This window comes from Cololabis saira, chromosome 9, assembly GCF_033807715.1.
Source record: "Cololabis saira isolate AMF1-May2022 chromosome 9, fColSai1.1, whole genome shotgun sequence".
Classification (NCBI taxonomy): domain Eukaryota; kingdom Metazoa; phylum Chordata; class Actinopteri; order Beloniformes; family Belonidae; genus Cololabis; species Cololabis saira.
Window position 1 is genome coordinate 11,462,789 of NC_084595.1, and position 18,834 is coordinate 11,481,622.

At 39.3% G+C, this 18,834-nt stretch overlaps 1 protein-coding gene across 1 annotated transcript in view; it reads right to left on the minus strand.

The window, feature by feature from the left end:
• Window positions 1–18,834, minus strand: part of LOC133451438 (citron Rho-interacting kinase) — a 76,023-nt gene that overhangs the window by 1,267 nt on the left and 55,922 nt on the right. Inside the window, exons 29-40 of the mRNA XM_061730487.1 lie at window positions 18,376–18,545; window positions 17,385–17,429; window positions 12,369–12,449; window positions 9,800–9,935; window positions 8,680–8,819; window positions 8,497–8,589; window positions 5,288–5,396; window positions 5,073–5,201; window positions 3,184–3,264; window positions 2,989–3,067; window positions 1,889–2,062; window positions 1,409–1,706 (exon numbers count right to left, since the gene is read on the minus strand). Coding sequence (XP_061586471.1) covers window positions 1,409–1,706; window positions 1,889–2,062; window positions 2,989–3,067; window positions 3,184–3,264; window positions 5,073–5,201; window positions 5,288–5,396; window positions 8,497–8,589; window positions 8,680–8,819; window positions 9,800–9,935; window positions 12,369–12,449; window positions 17,385–17,429; window positions 18,376–18,545 — 1,535 coding nt within the window. The remainder of the gene's footprint in view (window positions 1–1,408; window positions 1,707–1,888; window positions 2,063–2,988; window positions 3,068–3,183; window positions 3,265–5,072; window positions 5,202–5,287; window positions 5,397–8,496; window positions 8,590–8,679; window positions 8,820–9,799; window positions 9,936–12,368; window positions 12,450–17,384; window positions 17,430–18,375; window positions 18,546–18,834) is intronic.

The following is an 18,834-nucleotide window of genomic DNA, read 5'->3' on the forward strand; positions in this document are numbered from 1 at the left end:
GATAAACATTCTGGTATCATTTACAGCAGCTACAATGAAAGTTGCACAGCTCATTAGTAGAAAAATATGTCATTAAAAACTATTGGATTACTGCTGGGATGTAATTTAACTCCAAATTGCAGTATTTTACTAGAAATTCATGACTTTTTATCCTTTTGTTTTGATATAGATTAGTCGTATTCATATACTCTTATACTCAGTGTTTTATTCAAATTGCAGGAGATTTTCCCAATTACAACTTCAGGAACTGAACCAGCTTTTGCAGATTATTTGGGTCCATTGATGGCAGATAACATCGTCTCCTGTGGCTTTGAGCTACTCTGAGCTACTTAAAGCTCTCGCTGTGTCTCTACATCCGTGTCCTCCTGAGCATTTAACCTTATAAGGCCTGATGTAACTAACTTTTGAGACCTCTACAACCCCCATCATCAAAAATGTGAGAAAAAAAAAAGATTTATGCAGAAAAAATAAAAGAAAAACACAGAAAATTAGCCAATATATTTATGATAAAAAATATCAGTTAATAAAAATGTGATTTTCTGTATTACTTTATGTCAGGCATTAAAGGGTCAAGATCCAAATCCAACCGACCACAGCTCTTTGATCTGAATTTAGAGTTGATCACTTGTTTTTTTCCCGCTTGCCTCCTTATTTCCTGTTAATTTCAGAAATGAGATCAGCAAATAAAAACTAAAGACTTGATTTTGTCTTCTTGTGTGATGAGTGCATTTATTTAAAGTTAGCTGCACGTCTTTTTCCTGTTTATGTCGTTTTCGTGTCTGTGGCGTTGGGTCTCAATCTGTTTTTAAATGACAAAGGGTCCGAAATCCACTCATGGATATAATTTACAGGACTGTCTCAGAAAATTTGAATATTGTGATAAAGTCCTTTATTTTCTGTTATGCAAAAATGTCATACATTCTGGATTCATTACTTATTAACTGAAATATTGCAAGCCTTTTAATTTTTTAATATTGCTGATCATGGCTTACAGCAAACTCAAATATCCTATCTCAAAAAATTTGAATATTCTGGGAATCTTAATCTTAAACTGTAAGCCATAATCAGAAACATTAAAATAATAAAAGGCTTGCAATATTTCAGTTGATTTGTAATGAATCCAGAATGTATGACATTTTTGTTTTTTTTAATTGCATTACAGAAAATAAAGAACTTTATCACAATATTCTAATTTTCTGAGACAGTCCTGTATATACTGTTGATTTTATAAAACAATCATTTCAACCAACGTGTTTCTGTGGCCCTCTAAGTAATCTAGTTTCAGAGTGTTTCATATAATTTCAACTATTTTTTGCAGCTTTAACGTTCCTCCTTCCAGGAGTCGGCAAAGCTCAGTGAGAAGAGGAATAAGAAAAAGTTTCCTCCTGCCCCAGCGGGACACCCGTACCTTGTTAACAGGGGCCAGCTGTGTTCGGACAGACCCAGCATGCAGTCGGGTGCTGTCTCCGAACCTCCCAGGAGACCTCTCCCTGCGACTGTCCAGCACCCTGCCGGGCGACTTCTCCCTGTCCAGCGGCCGGGCGGGAGACTTGTCTCTCCTGAACTCGGTGCGACCCTCCCGGTAACGATGCGGGGTGCTCGGCTCCCGATGTAAGCCGTCGTGGCTGCCAGGGCCCGACGACAGGCGCTTGGAGATGTGCTCCGTGTAGGTGGGAGGCCCTCTGGCCTCCGGCTTACTGGGACTACTGCGGAGGACACAGCAGAGAGCAACAACTCGCATCAGTGTCAAGCACTTCTCTATCAGAGGGCCATATCGGAGCCTAACTGCAGATGGTGCTGTCAGCATTTTCAATAAGAAGTAACTTGAGTTTGACCACAGTTCAAATATCTTAAGTGTTTTTAGATGCTTGCTGTTTCTTCTGCTGACCCTCGGCTGGAGCCGGTCCTCTGCAGCTCTCCAGACTCTCTGATCAGGCTTCCCTTGCAGCAGATGACCCGTAGTTTGTTCTGGTAGGACGAGGCCAGGTAAATGGCCCCGGAAGAGATGGCCGGGCCCAGGTAGCGAGGGTTCGGGATGTCCAGGTGGGCCAGAACTGTGGGGCTGGATACAAGGACAATGAGGTGGGGAAAACTCCTCACAACAAAGTTTAGACCAGGGGTGTCAAACTCATTTTGCTTGGCGGGTCGGATTTAACCAATTTTTTTCTTGCGGGCCGCACGCTCAAAATAACAAAAATGGTGCGAAATTCTTTTTTTTTTTTACTATTGTTATCCAATCCTATATCAGTTTAGTTAATTTTAAAGGAAATAAGCACTTTGTTTACACTCTAATTATGTAAAATATATTTCTTCAGGATCTTTTCTTGAAATTTCTCGTTTTTTTTCAAATTATGTAAGATACTTTTAGTATCATTTTACAAAGATAAACAGAAACAAGTGTTTTTTTTATATTTTGCTTTTTTATAGGAAATTTAATTAAAAGCAAAATCTTTCTTATTACATCCGAGAGTGTTTCTTTGTGATTTACAGATTTTTCCAGTACAATTAAGTGTATTTATTTTTAAAAATTGGCACGGATATTTACGCCAGTGTGCCGAAAAAGTCAGCACTTCTCTTTTAACTGTTTTACTTTGTCACTATCCTCATATTCAAAACTGAAATTCTCCGAATAAATATATTCTATCATCTTTTTTAGCAGTGATATTTTTCCTGCGAAAATATATAATAGTAGTCAGTTAATAAAAATAAACGACTGTCTACAAAGAAATAAAATCGGCAAATGCATTCTAGAAAACTAAAAAAATGTCGAAAACTGCTCTCTTTGTGGAATAACGATGGATTTGTAGAAGAAATATATTATCGGATATGCTGCGATTCATGGCAATTATTTATGCCTTCCTTTTTAGTAAATTAACATTTCGTTTTTTTGTGTTGGAAACTTCTCCGCGTGCGGCCCGAGAGAGATGTGCGGGCCATACATTTGACACCCCTGGTTTAGACTGATACTTGGTGGCCCGTCTGTCTCACCCCAGAGATGCGTGTCCTTGAACTTCGATGACGTCCAGGGAGTTGAAGTAGGTGACAAACAGGTAGGGCTCCCTGTAGGCTGCAGCCGAAGACAAAAGGCACATTAGTGTTCAAGGTTTAAACAGACAGAAAAAACATTTTATATCTGCATTTAACAAAGCTGCAAAAAGAAACCAAGAACTAGGAGATAGTTACCGAAAGATAAAGGCAGACGGCTCCACTTGACTTCCTCTGAGCGGCTTCTTCGTCCATAAGAGTCAACAAATACGCCAAACTCTGTCACACAAACAGCATCTTACTATGTGTCATATACTTTTTTCCAGCCAAATTTACCATCTGGACCTCAACAATGACCCTGAAAGATTGTGTCGGCTGTCGCTCAGGATAATGAACCCCACATTGCCTTTTGTTCAATACTTTTTCCAGCGCTACTAAAAAAATATTAGATAAATGCAGAGGTGTCAAAAGTATTCACATTCATTACTCAGGTACAAGTATAGATACTAGAGTTTAAAAATACTCCTGTAGAAGTTGAAGTATCAACTCAAGTTTTTTACTCAAGTAAAAGTATAAAAGTACTGGTTTCAAAACTACTTAAAGTATAAAAGTAAAAGTAATCTAAGGGGGAAAAAAGCCATTAAGGACAAAAGAAAATGAATGCATCTTAGTATAATGCAAATATATTAAAGAACCATATATGTGTACTATTGATAGTGGTGGACAGTAAGGGAGTAAATTTACTTGAGTACTGTACTTAAGTACATATCCAGAGGATTTGTACTTTACTTGAGTATTAGATTTCTTTGGTACTTATTACTCTTACTTGAATACATTTCCAAGACAAATATTTTTACTTTTACTCGAGTAAATTTCTAGGAAGGCTGAAAAGTACTCGTTACTTTCAGGTCTGCTCTTTTTTCTTCTTCCCTAAAATCCTATTGGACACAAGCTGTTTTTGTCAAAGGAGGAGACCTATCACAGTGCACGCTCTCCACTGGGATGTACGTAAAGCGGAAATAGGTCAAGCCTCCTCAAAACGATACCGTCAAAGTAGCCTGCGTTTGTCAAGACAGAGCCGCAACAATGGCTACGCCTGCGTCAGGAGAAGAAAGACAATCCGCTGAGTCGTCTGAGTCTGATAATGAGCCGGACTCGGAGCAGGGACTTTCACAAAATCCTTGGCCGAATCTTAACTCAATGTTTGAGTTCGACCGAGTAAAAAACGAGGGCACAGACAAACCACAGACATTTATTTTCAAATGTTTATTGTGAAGCAGAACTACCTCTCTGCTTTCAACAACCGCTTAATTAATTTAGAAAAAATATAGTAATTTACTGATGTGGAAAATAAGAAATTTACTCTTACTCTTACTCTTACTTTTACTTAAAGTAAATTTAAAAGCATTTACTTTTGGATACTTAAGTACCTTTAAAAGCAAGTACTTTTCTACTCTTACTCGAGTAATATTTTGAATGAGCTACTTTTACTTGTAACGGAGTAAATTTTGACCAGTAGTATTTGTACTCTTACTCAAGTACTGGGGTCGAGTACTCTGTCCACCTCTGACTATTGAGAAGATATGATGACTAGTTGCCTATAAGTATTTTAATGGTGCAAAAAGTCAAACTTCAGAGGCGCGTTATCTTTTATCCTAACCTTTATTGGAATGTACATCCAAGTTTAGTTGCAGGAATTTGAGGGAACGGATGTAAGAACAAAACTGGACAAGAACATCTGAAACAACCACAACCAAATTCACTCTATCTGGTTGGAGCAATTTAACTGGATAGTTTTTTTTTTAAGGCCGAAATGAAATAGAATAACGAGGCTGTTTTTAAAATGTAAGGAGTAAAAAGTACAGATAATTGCGTGAAAATGTAAGGAGTAAAAGTAAAAAGTCGTCTGAAAAATAATTACTCCAGTGAAGTATATATAACCGAAATTTCTACATAAGTAAGGTAATGAAGTATTTGTACTTTGTTACTTGACACCTCTGGATAAATGATAGATGTTCATGTATAAAAGGAGATGCCACGTTGAGCCCGTACATCTCAGTGATGAGCTTAAGCAGCCACAAACTCACCATGAAAACAGAGGAGGTATTCCTCCTTCTGCATGCTGCTGGCCACCTGCATGATGGCGATGGGGAAACTGTGAGAGGAGGCCGCGAACACAGCCGAGGCCAGCGACACGTCGTTCTTGTCCAAGAACTCTGCAGAGTATGAAGCAGATGGTACAGTTTCCAGCATCATCCCACCAGCCAGCATCACCCGCTGCCTCCCTTACGTGTATCCTTACCCTCGAGCACATACTGCTTCATTTCAATCTCGTAGAACTTGTTGGAGCCGATGATGATGCTGTAGCTGGTCAGATGGATGCAGCTGCACGGCTCCAGGGTTTCTATTTCCTGTGAGGCACACGATCGGGAGGTGAGTAAAACAGTCATGAACAATCATTTCGTATTTGAAACATTTACAAAAAAGATGTTTGGAATATGAATGCTGCAATTACAATTCAAAGAAATTGGCAGCAGGAGAAAGAAAAAAGGTTTATTTTTAAATCTTTAGAATAAATAAGCATTAAAATGAAATTAAAGCTGCAAGCAGCGATGAACGGGCCCTCGCACTCACGGCCACCGCCCCCATAAGCATATCAGAAATGACACCACCCACGACTTCCTATGTCAAACCATTCAAAAGTTATAGCAGAAAAAAGGGACAACCAATCAGAAGAAGGGGCGGGGCTAATTCAGGCCAATGAAGGTCAAGGACTCCATACAGAATCTGATGACACCACCCACGACTCTCTATGTCAAACCATTTAAAAGTTATAGCAGAAAATCGGGACAACCAATCCGAAGAAGGGGCGGGGCTAATTTTCACCAATTATGGTCAAGGACTCAATACCGAGTCCCATGACACCACCCACGACTCTTTATGTCAAACCTTTCAAAAGTTATGGCAGAGAAAATTATTCTAGGGGGCGCTGTTGAGCCATTTTGCCACGCCCATTAATGCAAACCATGAAATATCAAATTTATCGCCAGGCCTGGCTTGCGTGCAAAATTTGGTGACTTTTGGAGAACTATCAAATATGGACCAATCAGATGAAGGGGGGCACGCTTTTTGGCGTCTAGCGTCGCCACGGTAACACTTTTGAAAGAGAAAAGTAATGCGCGTAGTCGCAAGATGAAGACGCACATTTTGATGTATAACACACCTGGGTGCACGTTACGGTTCGGGCCGTATTAATTGCCGAAAGAATGGCATAAATTGCACCAAAATTACACAATTAATTCAAAATGGCCGACTTCCTGTTCGGTTTTGGCCATGGCGCCAAGAGACTTTTCTTTAAGTTGCGACATGATACAGGTGTGTACCGATTTTCGTGCATGTACGTCAAACCGTATTGTGGGGCTTGAGGCACAAAGTTTTCCGGGGGGCGCTGTTGAGCAATTTTTCCACGCCCATTAATACAAACCATGAAATATCAAATTTATCGCCAGGCCTGCCTTGCATGCAAAATTTGGTGACTTTTGGGGAACTATCAAATATGGACCAATCAGATGAAGGGGGGGTGCGCTTGTTGGCGTCTAGCGTCGCCACGGTAACACTTTTGAAAGAGAAAAGTAATGCGCGTAGTCGCAGGATGGAGACGCACATTTTGATGTATAACACACCTGGGTGCATGTTACGGTTCGGGCCGTATTAATTCTCGAAGGAATGGCTCATATTGCTCCAAAATTACGCGATTAATTCAGAATGTTCAAAATGGCCGACTTCCTGTTCGGTTTCGGCCATGGCGCCAAGAGTGTGTACCGATTTTCGTTCATGTACGTCAAACCGTATTGTGGGGCTTGAGGCGCAAAGTTTTTTCTGTCTGAACCAACCAGATGACGGGTGGGCGCGCTTTTTGGCGTCTAGCGTCGCCATGGTAACGCTTTTGAAAGAGAAAAGTAATGCCCATAGTCGCAGGATGTAGACGCACATTTTGACGTATAACACACCTGGATGCACGTTACAGGCCTGACTTGCATGCAAAATTTGGTGACTTTTTGGGCACGTTTAGGGGGGCAAAAAGGCCCTCCTTTCGTCAGAAGAAAAAAGAAAGAAAAAAGAAAGAAAGAAAAATTCCTACAGATACAATAGGGCCTTCGCACTGAAGGTGCTCGGGCCCTAATTATATAGTTAAATCTCATCAGTGTTATCAGTATAAGACCAATAATTCAATTCAATTTTATTTATATAGCGCATATTACAACACAAGTTGTCTCTAGGATCTTTCCAGATACCAGAACATGACGCCCAAGCAATTATTACATAAACATAAACAGTGGCAGGTAAAAACTCCCCTGGTGGGAGAAAAACCTTAAGCCAAACAGTGGCAAAGAAAACTCCCCTTTATTTATTAGGAGGAAAGAAACCTTGAGCAGGACCAGGCTCATTACAGCTCATAATTCACTATCATCACCCTGAGATTACTTTTTCTGTTGTCAGCCAATGCAGTATTAATTCTGACATTCTGTTTTAGTATGATGTGTTTGAAGGCATTTGAACCTAAAAAAGTAAACCAACAGTTTACAAACAGTTCAGTCATCGTTTTGACCCATTAAAGTGTTTCTACACTGCAGGCTGACATGTGGACTAAGAGCCTTCCTACTCACTTCTTGAGCTTCAGCCACGTCTATACTTTTTAATTGTCACCCATAAATGCAGATGATGGACTTATTGTGTCACATTTGTTTAATTTGTTACTAATCACCAAAGTAAAGACAAATCACAGGATTTACTGTTGGTGTCCTTAAAATCATCTCCACTTGCATTAAAGTCGTGTTTCAAACTAATTGTTTCACCACCATTAGTACGACAGTTGTCTTTAAGTTATCTGTCATTCAGCCCATTTAAAGGTACAAATCTTGACGCTGCAGCGAGCTGGTATCATTGCGACACACTCGACATGCACCAGAGAAAGCAAAGGAGGGATCTGTCTGAGGAGCACAGATGAAAAATGCTAGATAAGCAGTGTGAAGTGTAAAGGCAGTAAGAATAACGTCATGTTGCCGTGACAACAGTTGCAAATATTAATAATAATAACAAGCATGAAGTCCAAGTGACGAGGAAATCTAGACTTTTTACATCCCCTCTATGAGCTCTGATCTTAATCGTCTTAGTCGTGTTAAAGCCTGAGACGGCCACAGCAGGTTTCTCAGGAAGACCGGACCAAAATAGCTGCTGGTGGGAGCAGCGGTCTCACGGGGAGCTGCACAGATTGTTTGTTGGCAGTGACTGCTGCTCACAGTAGTGCAGCAAAATATTGAGTTGAGGGTATTGTATATTTTCTCTACGCTACGTTCATTTGTTTAATTATTCAAAGTATTCTGATATTGTTTGATCTTTTTTCTTTTCATCATGTTTTTGTGAACAAATTCACCCACGTATGGATACGAGAGATGAGATAATTTAGTAGCAGTAGTTCATTGTAGATGTGGCTCCAAGGGTCCTACTCACCTTACGAATGCAGTATTTGCTAAGACTGTCATTGTATCGCAGAATGGTGATTTTGTTTGGCATCGCAGCGCATATACAAGAGCCGTTGTCTACCTGTGAAGAGAACACACACATCTGTTTGTGTCCACGTTGTGTGTGTGCAGCAGCGTCATAGTAGCTCAGATTTCAGAGGAGAGGACGTACTCTTCCAGCGGCAAACAGATGGCAGCCTTTAACCGTCTCAAAGATGTGGGGAGCCAGCTCAGACTGGCTGGGCAGGTGGGACTGGGCCAGAGACTGCTTCACTCTCTTAATCTCCACCAGGCACAAGGCTCTCTCGTCCCCTGCAGCACACACACAGATGTGAGCATGCAGCTACGGCCCCGGGACAGATGGACTAGTCCTGTTTTCTGTCACAAGTTTCCAGAGGTGTCAAAAGTATTCACATTCATTACTCAGGTAGAAGTATAGATACTAGAGTTTAAAAATACTCCTGTAGAAGTTGAAGTATCAACTCAAGTTTTTTACTCAAGTAATAGTTTTATACTTAAAGTATAAAAGTAAAAGTAATGTAAGAGGGAAAAAGCCATTAAGGACAAAAGCCATTGAAAATGAATGTATCTTAGTATAATACAAATATAATAAAGAACCATATATGTGTACTATTGAGCATTAACATGTGTTTCAGAGAGCAGCAGATATGATGACTAGTTGCCTATAAGTATTGTAATGGTGCAAAAAGTCAAACTTCAGAGGCATGTTATCATTTATCCTAACCTTTATTGGAATGTACATCCAAGTTTAGTTGCAGGAATCTGAGGGAACGGATGTAAGAACAAAACTGGACAAGAACATCTGAAACAACCACAACCAAATTCACTCTATCCGGATGGAGCAATTTAACTGGATAGTTTTTTTTTTAAAGGCCCAAATGAAATAGAGTAACAAGGCTGTTTTTAAAATGTAATGAGTAAAAAGTACAGATAATTGCGTGAAAATGTAAGGAGTAAAAGTAAAAAGTCATCTGAAAAATAATTACTCCAGTGAAGTATAGATAACTAAAATTTCTAACGAAGTATTTGTACTTTGTTACTTAACACTTCTGCAAGTTTCATCAAATTCATTGGAACGGTACCTAATGAGGATCATCTTTTTTGTTTTGTCTATACATAATAATCATAGTGCTTTAGTTGTACAAATTATTTGCGCTACTTAAACCTTCTCTTTAACAACAGTTAAAGTCTGAACTTAAATCCTACCTCTCAGTTGGCGTTTAAATGTATTTATTTTATAGAGAAACAAACAAAAAAAAAAGACTTCTTACCAACAATCATCAGCAGTTTCTCCAGCTCTTTGATGATCTGGATCTGAAAGACTGATCCCAGGCCGGGGACGTGGGCCAGGGAGTTCTTGATCACGTTCAGAGCGTACAGACCCTCCTCAGATCCCACCAGAACAATCTGCACCGAGGCAAGAGAAAATAACTTCAAACAAGAGGAACAATGTAAAAGAGCCCCGTGTACTGGTTCTTTCGTTCTCATTCATACCTTCTCATAATCTAAATAGTTAATGATTTCAGTTTGATTTTTAGTTTGATTTCTTTGCAGAGAGTAAGAACCAAAGTTACCGATGCTTGGTCTCATCAACCTTGTTTTATAAGACACATCCATTTCTTCATTTCTGACATTCCAAAAACAATGTAGAAACTCTACAAATAAATACATCAAAACCAATAGTTCATTGTAATGATGATTTGGTCTGAAACCAGGATCAACTGAGTCTTTGAGTACAAGAAAAGGCAGATGAATTCAGGCTTGTTCATACGTGTGAGAAAAACTTTGAAATGTTCAAAAACAATGTTCCTTAGAAGAAAAAAAAATTGAAAATAAATAAGCCATTCAAGAGATACCCAGCATGGGGGTCATAGTTGCCTGACAACTAGACGGTTGCTGGTTGAATCTTGACAGGACGGTTTCAGAGCTCCCTCTGTGCTGGCGTGGGTTTTCTCCGGGTGCTCCAGCCTCCTCCCAGAGTTGAAATTCATCTACGTTAGGTTAATCGGTGAGTCTGAATTGTCTTTAGGAGTGTTTGTGGTTGTTTGTCTATATGTGGTATAGTGATGGACTGACAGAGGTGTCAAAAGTATTCACATTCATTACTCAGGTAGAAGTATAGATACTAGAGTTTAAAAATATTCCTGTAGAAGTTGAGTAAAAAACTTGAGTTGATACTTCAAGTAAATGTACTGGTTTCAAAACTACTTAAAGTATAAAAGTAAAAGTAATGTAAGGGGGAAAAAAGCCATTAAGGACAAAAGCCATTGAAAATGAATGCATCTTAGTATAATGCAAATATATTAAAGAACCATATATGTGTACTATTGAGAAGATATGATGACTAGTTGCCTATAAGTATTTTAATGGTGCAAAAAGTCAAACTTCAGAGGCATGTTATCATTTATCCTAACCTTTATTGGAATGTACATCCAAGTTTAGTTGCAGGAATCTGAGGGAACGGATGTAAGAACAAAACTGGACAAGAACATCTGAAACAACCACAACCAAATTCACTCTATCCGGATGGAGCAATTTAACTGGATGGTTTTTTTTTTAAAGGCCGAAATGAAATAGAGTAACGAGGCTGTTTTTAAAATGTAAGGAGTAAAAAGTACAGATAATTGCGTGGAAATGTAAGGAGTAAAAGTAAAAAGTTGTCCAGTGAAGTATAGATAACCAAAATTTCTACTTAAGTAAGGTAACGAAGTATTTGTACTTCGTTACTTGACACCTCTGTGGACTGATGGACCTTTCCAGACGTTACTGCTGCCTTTAGTCCAAAAAGAGCTGGAAGAGCAGGTTCAGGTCCATTATTGATGAATGGAGGCAATAAATCTGGAGGATTTTCAGAGCAAGGACACAGACCTAAACTGGACACCTGAGATCTCTCATCCCTCACTCTGCACTCAATCAAGAACTAATAGCTGACATAAGGATCACTATGGGAGTCATCTACTAAACACTACAATACAGAGCTACATTCAAAAACGTCGCTTAAAACTTAACTGTGCAAAAAAGAAGCCTTAAGTCAACCATGTCTCGTGTCAATGCTCTGGGCTCAGGGACCGAGACCAAAGACCATCAAACTGGTACATTATGGTCAGGTTTTTGGTCTGGTGAGGACCAGAGTTATTATCGTTCACGAAAACGAACGAAATAACGAAAACTAAAATTGAAAAAACAATTTCGTTAACTGAACTAAATAAAAACGAAAATTAAAAGACAAAAACGATAACTAACTGAAACTATATTGCGTGTTTAGAAAACTAACTAAAACAAACTGAAATTATAGATATAATTTCCTCTGTTTTCGTCCCTGTCAATATAAGCCTCTTGGTATGATCAATTTATTCCGCTCTGGCCGTTTATCTCCAACTGGCAGCTACGGCACCGTAACGCCTCACGGTCCGTGACGTCAAAACTAAAACTAATAAAAACTAAACTAAAACTAAGAATTTTTGAAAATATAAAAACTAGCAAACCCACACTAAAAAATGAATTAAAACTAACTGAATTGAAGGAGAAGTCAAAATGAAATAAAACTAAACTAAAATTAAAAATTAAAAACAATTTTAACCCTGGTGAGGTTTTCTGGGACGAGCTATAGTATTTGGTATCCATCATGCCTGATGAACTGTGCTGTCCCAACGCTTTTGTGAAATTTTTTACCAACATAAAATTGGAAACTAATGAAGTAAAACTGATAGAGAAAACACGAAGTACCTTGAGTTCCCACTCTCTGTAAAGGGCCATACGTCAAAGCTAAAGATGCATTTACAAACACTGCTGAAATTCTCCAGTTAAAAGGATCTAACAGGACGTGTTCTGGAGCGCTACCTGATCTGTGAGAGGAAGGGTGCAGTTAATGTCCAGCCTGTCGTCTCCCTCCAGCTTCAGCAGAGAGTTCCCAAGCAGCTTCTGAAAAGCAGAGAGAAAGGAGCCGTGAGCTGCAGGCCAGACGCGTGACCTCAGGGGAAGAAGCTGGGCAGAGCAGGACGACTGGTGCGGGTTCAAGGGGGTCAAAGGTGAGACCAGGTCACAAGTCAGTCTGCTGGTTTAAGTTTAAATTAGACGTGGGAAGAGATATGAAGTAAAATCTTTGTTGTTTATTTAAAGTCTTCTTATTGTCTTAAGTCTCTACCAACTAGATCTTTAGACCTGGACTGTTTGTCACTGTTGACTGTAAGGGAAATAATGTTGTTTAAACAGTATTAACTTGACTCTTAACGACAACTCAAACGAACACTGGCAAAAGAGTAATATGAAGATAAAATAAACAAAAATAAATGTAGTAATTACATACATATTTATGTCCATAGGAAGAGGGAGACACAAGCCGAAACAAGCCATTTCCCAATCAGCTTCATGAATATCCTCCTTTATGTCAGTCCTCCACGCCGAGGACTTTTTTTAAACATGTTAACAGGTCATAAAACATTGACACCATCCCGGTCCCATTCATGTGAGATATCAATTGAATTTTCAATCATAATGCATTGTTAGATTAGACCCCACTATTATTGCGGGATGATGAACACGTGTTTAACGTGCGTTGGGTGCTACAAAAGCAGGTAGGGGTGGGACGATACGGGTAACTCACGATTAAATACTCTGGCGATATGTGGCCCACGATAATGATAATATCACGATACACGATATCTACGATATTCGATATATTGTAAGAAATTTCATCAACGATATATCACGATATATGAGACTGAAAAAGAAAAAAATACCCATAAAAAGGATAACGTCTGTAGTTATGTTATAGTTATGCATTTATTCAATGCCAAAACTTCATACAATGTACAAAGAAAGTGCATTTGTATAGAGCCTCACTGCCTTCTAGGCTTGTAAATGTAAACACTGTACAGCTGGACAAATTGAAGTGCATGAACAATAGTGCGGTGACAACAGCGTAAATCCATTATGTGTTGTAATAAAATTTCGATATTTGGCGTCAGTTTATTGATTATTTATTGCGACAGAGAGCGCAACAATATATTGCAATATCGATTTTTTCCCCCACCACTAAAAGCAAGGCGTGTTATTTGTCAGCCCATGCCTGAAGGTGAGTTAGGAGGGGTTATCTGCGTAATAACGTAAGATAGCATAAGATGAGTGGGTATGTAGAGGCAGGTATTATCCCAACATCTGCAGGATGAAATATGCCTTCAGACAGGTGTAATTACCATAATGAGGATGGATGAACATCAGGATGAGTGTTTTCCGCCGGGTTTTGTTTCCTGCAAAGCCCCGATTTGTCATTTTTGTGTCCACTTGTTCAAACAATGGAGCAGTGTTTATGGCGTCCTCGGCTCCGAGGCTGAGCAGCTGGAGAATGTCATCTTCTCCCCAGTTACAGGCCACACCTGCGACGCCCTGCTGCTGTTACTCTCATCAGCTGTTTTCTGATGTTATTTAGAAGAAAAAACCAAAACAAACTCCCCTGGTGGGTTGTACTCAGGTTTTGTGACCAACAAATACCTCCCACGACCCGCCCCCCCTCATTAGTGCTCTTTACATTAGTCCTGACCCGTGATTAAGTGAATCTTCGGAGGAGAGCTATTCGCTCCACACGCCACCCCGCGTCAGTCAATGTGAAACGTCAGGCGACACGCCTGATCCGCATGTTTATCCAGCAATCTGAAATGGGGCTTAGACAACAGAGATAAGGACAGCCGTTCATGTGGGGATAATATAAAATGCCATAACTGTAGGTATTTAAATAAATGTTTCCTTGAATATGTGACATCAAGTTGTCTTCTGCATACAAATCTGAAATGTTCTCCTTGTAACCAGCATCTCTTCTCCCAGGTATTAAACAGTAATTTCCCCATATAGGGCTGATGACACTGGTGTGTCTGAAAATGCAGATGTGCAGGAAACCACACTGAGATGGAATTTTGATGAAACTGATTCTTCTGTTTTATTAGCTTTGTAAAAACGTGTTGAGTAGAAGTAAAGCTGGAGAGGAAGTCTTGGTGTTGTTTTCTGCCCTGTCATCCAAGCTGGAAGAGGACGTACTGTAAAAACAACACATTACTAACCTCTGCTGCGTAGCCCAGTAATACAATTTTAAACTGAGCAGCTGAAACTCCTCTTTCATCTGGTAAATTCAATAACCTTAGTTGTAGTCTGGCTTTTTTCTTTTAATCGGTCCAAATTAACTGATTCCACAAATCATTAATGTTGTGAAAAAAAGTGTTCGGCAAATTGAAAAATGTACAAAAATGTTGATAAAACAACATTTTGTTGCGGGCAATCATAGCTATAGGCATTTGAGTCCATTGGCGTAGCATCTCTCGCACTCTGTCCACCAAGGGGTCATAATGCAGAGAAACTGTTTGCGTCACATCGGGACTCATTTTAATCCTCAACATTGTAAAACCATAATATGTAGTTGCACATTTTTTGTCTCCAAAAAGGTTTCTTTCATTTTCATTCAAGAACATAAACGCCAATCTGGAGTTGCTTATTTTATACCCCGATATGTTTCCAAATGTTTCAACGTGGTACAAGTGTGCTATTCATGCACGCTGGTCGGATTATTGGTACTAGTGAAAAACTATTTATGAAATTACATTATTACAAATTAGAGACAACAGCATCCAATCAAAAAATTTAATAAATGTTTGTTCATAAGTCATAAATACAATCCCTGATTATAAAGCAAGTCCTGGTGGCTAACTGAAGTCTAAACTCTGGATCAACTGTACTAAACCCCTGAGACTGTTAACAAAACATGTGTCTGCGACACTACAACACTTAAATACTACAAACCTTTTCCATTTATTATAGAAAGTTCATATTACCTACTTTTTTAGCAACATCCCTCAACATGCCGTGGTGTTTTGAAGGCGATGTGCTGTGTCTGTTCTGATTCTGATTCCTCGGGGACACACCTTTAAAAGGCTTTGGACAAAATCCCACAAACACAACAACCACCACATGGTACGACTCTGCCCACAGCAGTCAGATTTGAGGGAGGACTCAGCTTTTCAACTACAAGCATCGTCCTCTTTCACAAGATGTGTCTGCTTTGAAATCAGTGACACATCTTTCCAGTACCTTCTGTCGTATAACAGAGGCAACACGACTTGAAGTTAGACTTGAGGCTGGAGGATTCTCCTCTCATCTGGCTCTGTGATGTCACAGTACCTTAAAAACTGAACAGTTCCTTAAAATACATCTTTTCAGACTTCGTTCACACGGACTGTAACGTGAGCTGAGTGCATCGCTGGCTCGGCGCCACATACTGCTCAGAAGGAAGCTGCCATGTGCAGAGCAAACTAGATGAAGTTGTCAAAACCTCAAACTTGCTTTTAGATTTTAAGCAGGACTTGTATTGGGATTTGATACGGACCACGGACAACCCTGAGCATCCTCTTCACAGACCACTACCAGACATACTTCCTTCTCTACAATGAATCTCTGAATAGGCTGGAATCATGAATGCTGCAACAATTAAAGTCCCTTTAGGGATGAATCAAGTACTTTGGAATTTGAATATCTGTTTGTTTCAGATACTGCATCTATGAACACAAACATAATCTGACACTTGACAAACTAAATGAAACTATGTGACACATAGCTCTTTTCCTATTTGATATACACTCAGTCAACTCCTCATTTAATACCCATAATGAAAACAGTAGGCAAAAAGAAACAAAGGATGTGCTTTTGAGGCCTAACGCAGTGTACCTTTTCAGAGACGTCCGTTAGTTACTTTTTGATCACAGATTTTTACAAAGATCTCTGAAATGTCAAGATTCCAACGAAGAAAATAAATACATATTCAACATGCATGAACTTTGTGAAAATTACAATTTAAACAGCTTAATAAACCAATGTCAGATTAATAATTGTTCCACCAATAGGCAAGAAAAGAGAAATGAAATATAAACACTGGAGGTTAATTAATTTTCTGTTAAATTTATTAACTTCCATCATCCAGCCATGGCGTCATTCACTCTCATGTTGTGCTCAAACTGATGTCCTGGGAATATTAAGATACTTCGTGCTAACTTGCTTTGCAGTTTATTTTTGACCTTTGTAATGACACCAGAGGTTTGCACTGCACACTGCTGAATGCTTAGTATCAGTATGCAGTTTTTGTAACGTCAGTGACACTGTTGTATTATCATAGTTTCTTCAGAGGGAAGAAACTATGATAGCTACAGAGGGAAGCTCATATGAGCTTTTATAAGACATTTTTTTTTACTGTTTTTATATATTGAGATGAATTCCATCATCTAAGTTTCTAAGCACGAGGCAGTCTAACCTACATGTAGTTTGTTGATGAACAGAAGAACCAAGCGTGAAGTCATTTAGCTCTAATTACGGACAAAAAATAAGCTGATGTTTTACGGTAATATAAACCAACTAGATTTCTAGAACATTATAAATTCAACCAAACATAAGCTACCCAGTGTGTGTCGGTCAGTTCAGCTTAGTCAAAGTCTGAGTCAAAGTCTGGGGGGGTTACAGGTGGACAGCAGGGGAAAACACAGAGTACATGAGCAGGTTCAGATCTTTGAGCTGATCCCTGGTCCCCCAAACAGGGAAGCTGCAGAGGATCCACCCAAAGACAGCCAGACACCTCGGTAAGTGCTTTTATACTCTGCTGTGTATATTTTGGCATCATTCAAACTGTTCCATCAACACAGAGTTTGCAGAGGACGTAGGAAAAGATAGTGAGGAGTAGTGAGGAGCGGTGGCAGCAGGTGAGGTGAGAGCATGACCAACCAGCACAATGAACAGACACATGACCTTATGTGTGCCTTGAGGATTTTTCACTGTGTGTGTACTCCATGTGTGCATGTGTTTGTTTACTTCTTTGTAACTCTTTACCTGGACCAGAGGAGACAGAACCATTTGTCTTTTGGACACAGCAGCCTATGTGTGCGGTGACACCCAATGGAGATGACAAAACAGAGCAAATCAACAAAACGTGCCCATATACCGAACATACAGTGTGGAATGATGAAAAAGCAACAAACAGGGGTGAGAGAGACAAAGAGAGGAGAAAAAGAGAGAAGAAAAGGGACAGTTAACGACATATGCAGGTGAAACTTGAGGTTAAGCCTAAAACTTATGTCTAAAAAGTGACTTAAAAGGGTAAATCTTCTCCTCACAAACAACCCCGGATGCTTGAACTTTATTTTTATGGCCACAGACACAACAGGGAGTGTAGCACCCTATAATGTAATAATTTCCTGAAAATGTAATCAAATTTGCACGAAAATGTAATAAAAAATGTAATAAAAACCCAATAATGTAATAACTTCACCAATAATGTAATAAAATATCCTGACGGATATTGTAATAACATTTTTACCGATAATGTAATACCTTATTACGTTATTGGGAATTTATTACATGGTACTCAAAGTCTGCAATTTAACCCAATGGTCTGGTGTTTCAAATCCAGTGTATATAACATTCTTAGATTCTTAAAACACAAAATGTAGAACTCTGGACTGAAAATGAAGATATATATTACATTATTTGTCAAGTATTACATTATCAGTTTTGGAAAAGAAAAAAAGACCCACCTGAAAATGTAATAAATTCCCAATAATGTAATAAGGTATTACATTATTGGTAAAAATGTTATTACAATATCAGTCAGGATATTTTATTACATTATTGGTGAAGTTATTACATTATTGGGTTTTATTACATTTTCGATTGAGTTAAGTGCAAATTTTATTAAATTTTCAGGCATTATTACATTTTCAGGAAATTATTACATTATAGGGTGCTACAGGGAGCACACTTATAAAAGAGATTAAGGGTCCAGAAAGCCCCAGTTGCCCCTCAGCAGCTCAGAGATACTCACTGCATCAGCCTCCGCCTTCTCCCGGGCGGCCCGACCCGCGGCCACGACAGAGTCCATCACGGCCACCCAGCGCTGCTTGTCTGGGAAACTGGGGGCCATGAAGAACATTGACTGCCCAGGCCAGCAAGGAGTGTGACAACGGGACTCTAGTTTCAAGACGTAGGGAACATCTGACCAACGGGAAAGATGAAGTGAGCTTTGTCTTCAAAATTCAAGCCACGTTCACTTCTAATAAGCTGACAACATTGACTGCATTTCCATGCAGTCAATAACCCTTTTAAAACCCGAATATTGGCAATAACCCGAATTTGCACGGCCATGTAAACACCAATAACCCCTTTGAATAAAGGGGTTATTGGTGTTTACATGAATAATTGCTCATATTCAGGTTTTTAAAAACCCAAATACGACCCCTGGGTTACTCCTTTTAAAACCCGAATATTGGGTCATGTAAACGCC